Here is a 5876-nt window from a genome sequence, read left to right on the forward strand (position 1 = left end):
TGTTTTTAGTGGTGTTTTTTTGTTTTGTTTTGCTTTGTTTTGTTTTGTTTTTTGAGATGGAGTTTTACTCTTGTTGCCCAGGCTGGAGTGCAATGGCATGATCCCGGCTCACTGCAACCTCCACCTCCTGGGTTCAAGCAATTCTCCCTGCCTTGGCCTGCCGAGTAGCTGGGACTCCAGGTGTGCACCACCACACCCAGCTAATTTTTGTATTTTTAGTAGAGATGGGGTTTCGCCATGTTGGCCAGGCTGGTCTCGAACTCCTGACCACAGACGATCCGCCCACCTTGGCCTCCCAAAGTGCTGGGATTACAGGCATGAGCCACTGTGCCCGGCCTTGTTTTTGTTTTTGAGACGGAGTCTCGCTCTGTTGCCCAGGCTGGAATGCGGTGGCACGATCTTGGCTTACTACAACCTCCACCTCCTGGGTTCAAGCGATTCTCCTGCCTCAGCCTACCAAGTAAGTAGAACTATGGGCATCCGCCACCATGCCCAGCTAATTTATGTATTTTTAGTAGAGACAGGGTTTCACCATGTTGGCCAGGCTGGTCTTGAACCCCTGACCTCTCGATCCACCCGCCTCAGCTCGCTGGGATCCCAAAGTGCTGGGATTACAGGCGTGAGCCACCGCGCCCAGCTCGCTTTCACTGTTGTCTGTCTGTCTTCTATCTCCCACTCCAGCCTGAGAGCTCTGGGATGGCAGAGATGATGAGCCTGTTTCCCCAGGGCTGGGTCCTGGCTTCAACAAACACTGGTCCCCTGAGGGTTTCTGTGGGCACTGCACTAAGATGTGCTAGCGATGGCACTTCATGCCAGGCATTGTTCTCTGTGCCTTATGCACACGGACTACCTATATAAGGAAGTAAATGTGTCACAGAGAGGTGTGGTCGCTTGCCCAAGGTCACACAGCTGGTAAGTGGTAGCACCAGATACTAACCCCAGCAATCTGGCTCCAGAACTCATGCTCTTAACCCCATTCTATGCTCCTTATAAAACACCCAGCACAATGATACAACAGTAATTATTATTATCTTTGTTGCTGGATCAAGGAATAAATGGAAAGCCTGACGAAATCATGCCTTGCTAAAAGAGGGACCCATCTTGCTTATCTGGAGTTACAGCCAAGGTGCTTAAGCACTTAATGGTCCTTCCAGGTAGAAGACAGATGTCAGGGGACAGGCCATGAGCCCTGAAGCCTCCTTCCAGACAGAGCTGGGAGTCAAACTGCCTCTATGTGCTTTCAAAACCTTCTGGGGAGACTGAAAGGCACTCCTTCCTCTTTAAGAACCACTGACTTCCCTCAAAGATCTGGATTCAACCTGGACTGAAGCTAGGAAAAGAGAACTTACAGAACAGGAAGAAGGACACTAGCGTGTCCCCTCTTCCCTCCAAGGCACACACTGACAGTTGGGGTGCCTAAGACATGGTATGGAGCCCGTACTCATAATCCACCTCCTTAAAAGACTTTTGAAAGAGAAAAATTATCCTATTTTCCTTTATCCTACATCAACAAAAGGTGAATTTTCCTTTCTCCCATTTAAAGTCACAGTTGTTTTTTTAAAATGAGAAAGGGTTTTTTACATTGATATGAAAATATCTGCAAGATACATTCAGTAAAAAGCAAGAGGTAAAACTTGTTAAAATTAATTTTTTTAAAAAGCAAGGAATACAGCATAGCAAGACACCATCTCTACAAAAAATAAAAATGAAAAAAGTAGCTGGATGTGGTAGCATGCACCTGTAGTCCTAGCTACTCTGGAGGCTGAGTCAGGAGGATTGCTTGAGCCCAGGAGGTCGAGGCTTCAGTGAACTATCATCACACCACTACACGCCAGCCTGGGCCACAAAGCAAAAGCCTATCTCTAAAAGAAATTTAAAAGAATAAAAATGTAGCTCTTTCCCTGCCGCCGCAGAGTCATGCAGAGGCGGAGGCTTCGGTGCGTTCAACATTCCGCTTCACCCGTAACCCACCGCCATGGCCGAGGAAGGCATTGCTGCTGGAGGTGTAATAGACATTAATACTGCCTTACAAGAGGTGCTGAAGACCGCCCTCATCCACGATGGCCTAGCACGTGGAATTCGCGAAGCTGCCAAAGCCTTAGACAAGTACGTGTATCAGTCTCAATACTGTGGGTTCTTGCAACCGGAACAAAACTGCCACCCAAGGGAAGAAGGCGTGGAGTTCATGGTGTTAGCGCAAAAGTTCTGAATGGCATCCATCCTACAGGAAACCTAGGAAAAGGCGCCAAGCCCATCTTTGTGTGCTTGCATCCAACTGTGATGAGCCTATGTATGTCAAGTTGGTGGAGGCCCTTTGTGCTGAACACCAGATCAACCTAATTAAGGTTGATGACAACAAGAAATTAGGAGAATGGGTAGGCCTCTGTAAAATTGACAGAGAGGGGAAACCCCGTAAAGTGGTTGGTTGCAGTTGTGTAGTAGTTAAGGACTATGGAAAGGAGTCTCAGGCCAAGGATGTTATCAAAGAGTACTTCAAATGCAAGGAATGAATAAATAAATCTTTGGCTCACAAAAAAAGAAAAAAAAAACAATAAAAATTTAAAAAAATAAAAAGCAAAGAGTAGAACAGTGTGAACAGTAGGGTGCCACTTCATATAAAAAAGGGAGGAAACTGACGACTGGACACTAACATTTAAAAGAAGTAGAGAGGGCTAGGCGCGATGGCTCACACCTGTAATCCCAGCACTCTGGGAGGCCGAGACAGGTGGATCACCTGAGGTCAGGAGTTCAAGACCAGCCTGACCAACACGGTGAAACCCTGTCTCTACTGAAAATACAAAAATTAGCCGGTGGTGTGTGCCTGTAGTCCCAGCTACTCAGGAGGCTGAGACAGGAGAATCACTTGAACCTGGGAGGTAGAGGCTGCAGTAAGCCGAGATCGTGCCACTGTACTCTAGCTTTGGTGACACAGTGAGACTCCATTTCAGGAAAAAAAAAAAAAAAAAGAAGTAGAGAGAAATGACTAAAGGTACTTCTGTATTTCTAAAGGTCACTGGAGGCTGGGTGCATTGGCTCACGCTTGTAATCCCAACACTTTGGGAGGCAGAGGCAGAAGGATTGCTTGAAGCCAAGAGTTTAAGACCAGCCTGGGCAACATAGCAAGACCCCATCTCTACCAAAAAGTTTTTTAAAATTACCCAGGCATTGTGGCACATGCCTGTAATCCCAGTTACTCCAGAGTCTGAGGCAGGAGGGTCACTTGAGCCCAGGAGTTCAAGGCTGCAGTGAGTTATGATCACACCACTCCACTCCAGCCTGGGCAACCAAGCGAGACACTGTCCCTAAAAAATTAAAAATAAAGATCACAGGAAACAGAAAACAGTAATCACTTAAAGGGATATACCTGGGCACATGGGTGGTGGGGGAGAAAGACATTTTCTCTGTGTATCTAAAAGGTTACCATGAAAAAAGTACCTTTTGGATCTTGAACCGTTTGGGTATATTGAACTGTGTAGATATATTACCTATTCAAAACAAACACAAACACAATAAAAACGATGGCCAAAGTCAGTACCAGCAGGGTCCTCCCAGACACAGTGGTGGCAATTCCTGGCTGCAAACAATGATATTGAAGACCACCGCCCAGGAACCCCCCTATCTTCAGACCAGACACAAATTGTCCCTCCTAGGTCTCACTTTACTTATTTGTAAACTGAGATTTCTTATCTTTTCCTGCCCACATCACAGTGTGGTTGTAAATCTAAAAAAAAAATTCACAGGGCAGGTAAATAGGACCCTGGCATGGTCTAGTGGATATGAAGAAAGATGCCTTTAAGTATTCCTATTATTTGACTTACAGGAGTATTATCTCAGGGGAAAAATCAAGCTCTAAACAGAAAAAAGGCTTGACGCACAAAGGATATCTTTACATTAAACTCAATAAAACCTACATGTCTGAAAATAGGGGAATAGCTTAGCCAGTGAAACAACCGCCTCCATTAGTAATGATGACTTGGAAGATTATGTAGCAATATGGAAAATTCCTTAGGATATTAGCATTAAGTGAAAAATAGTCTGAAATTACACATATAGTATGATTAAAGACATATGAAACACGCAGAGCCATCTGTGGTAGAGAGACTTAAGCAGCCGCCATACTGTGTGCCTCCTGGTGCTCAATCCCTCCTTTGATCCCCTCCCCTGAAGTGTAATGGGACCTGTGACTTGCTTCTAACCAACAGAATATGGCACAGGTGACAGGGTGTGCAGCACTATGTGCATGTGATTACATGATTTGTTATATAAGATAACAACACCCGGCCGGGTGCGGCGGCTCACGCCTATAATCCTAGCACTTTGGGAGGCCGAGGCGGGCGGATCACCTGAGGTCGGGAGTTCGAGACCAGCCTGACCAACATGGAGAAACCCTGTCTTTACCAAAAATACAAAACATAGCTGGGCGTGGTGGCACATACCAGTAATCCCAGCTACTTGGGAGGCTGAGGCAAGAGAATCGTTTGAACCAGAGGTGGAGGTTGCAGTGAGCCAAGATCGTGCCATTGTACTCCAGCTTGGGCAACAAGAACGAAACACCATCTCAAAAAAAAAAAAAAAAAAAAAGATTGCAACACCCATCTTGCTGGAGTTTTTCTCCCTGTTGTTGGCTTGAGCCTTGCAAGCAGCTCTGCTGGCGAATCCTGCATGCCCAGGAACTGTGGGCAGCCTCTAGAAGCTGAAGGTAGCCTCCTGCCAATAGTCAGGAAGAAACAGAAGCCCTCAGTCATACAGCGGCAAGGAATTGAATTCTGCCAACAACCTGAGTGAGTTTGGAAGTGGGTCCTTCCCCAGTCAAGCCTGAGATGATTCCACAGCCCCAGTCGACAACTTTTTTTTTTTTTTTTAGACGGAGTCTCACTCTGTGGTCTAGACTGGAGTATAGTGGCGTGATCTTGGCTCACTGCAACCTCTGCTTCCCAGGTTCAAGCAATTCTCTTGCCTCAGCCTCCCAAGTAGCTGGAATTAGAGGCCCGTGCCACCACGCCCAGCTAATTTTTGTATTTTTAGTAGAGACAGGGTTTCACCATGTTGGCCAGGCTGCTCTTGAACTTCTGACCTTAAGTGATCTACCCACCTTGGCCTCTCAAAGTGCTGGGATTAGAGGCGTGAGCCATTGTACCCGGGCCCAGCCAACAACTTGATTGCAGCCTTATGAGAGCCTGAACAGAGAAGCCAGCTAAGCCATGCCCAGACTCCTGCCCCAACAGAACTGTGAAGTGATAAACGTGCATTGGTTTAAGCCACTAAGATTTTGGTACTGTCACACAGCAATAGACAATAAACCATACATATGAAACTGGAAGAAAATATATACATCGCAATGCTAACAGTGGTTACATTTGGGTATTTGGACTAGGGATATTTTTTAAAATTTTCTAGATCCCAAATAGCCTCCAATATGCTTGCAATACCTACATAATGCTTGAAAGTTTTACAGGAGAAACTAGATGCAAAGATGCTGATCAGGGCTGGGCATGGTGGCTCACACCTGTAATCCCAGCACTTTGGGAGGCCAAGGCAGGAGGCACTGCTTGAGTCCAGGAGTTTGAGACCAGCCTGGGCAACGTAGCAAGACCTTGTCTCTACAATTATTATTTTTTTAATTAGCCAGACATGGTGGCATGTGCCTGTAGTTTCAGCTACTCCGGGGGCCAAGGTAGGAGGATCACTTGAGTCCAGTAGTTCCAGACGAGCCTGGACCACTTATTAGGTTGGTGCAAAAGCAATTGCGATTTCTGCCATTACTTTTAATAGCAAAACTGCGATTACTTTTCACCAACCTAACAGCAAGCCCTTGTTTCTAAAAAAAAAAAAAAAAAATTTAATTAGCCAGGAGTGGTGGCATGTGCCTGTAGTCC

General features: G+C 46.0%; 2 protein-coding genes across 2 annotated transcripts in view; one reads left to right on the top strand and one right to left on the bottom strand.

Annotated features, from left to right (window-relative positions):
• The window catches only part of EFCAB8 (EF-hand calcium binding domain 8), a 120685-nt gene that overhangs the window by 97271 nt on the left and 17538 nt on the right, over positions 1 to 5876 (bottom strand). The window lies entirely within an intron of this gene.
• LOC105539471 (40S ribosomal protein S12) lies at positions 1967 to 2538 on the top strand. Its single transcript, XM_011979764.1, has 2 exons — positions 1967 to 2106; positions 2243 to 2538. The coding sequence occupies exons 1-2, from the start codon at positions 1976 to 1978 to the stop codon at positions 2508 to 2510; spliced, it is 399 nt and encodes a 132-aa protein (XP_011835154.1). The 5' UTR covers positions 1967 to 1975; the 3' UTR covers positions 2511 to 2538.

Source organism: Mandrillus leucophaeus, unplaced genomic scaffold, assembly GCF_000951045.1.
Source record: "Mandrillus leucophaeus isolate KB7577 unplaced genomic scaffold, Mleu.le_1.0 Scaffold206, whole genome shotgun sequence".
NCBI classification, from domain to species: domain Eukaryota; kingdom Metazoa; phylum Chordata; class Mammalia; order Primates; family Cercopithecidae; genus Mandrillus; species Mandrillus leucophaeus.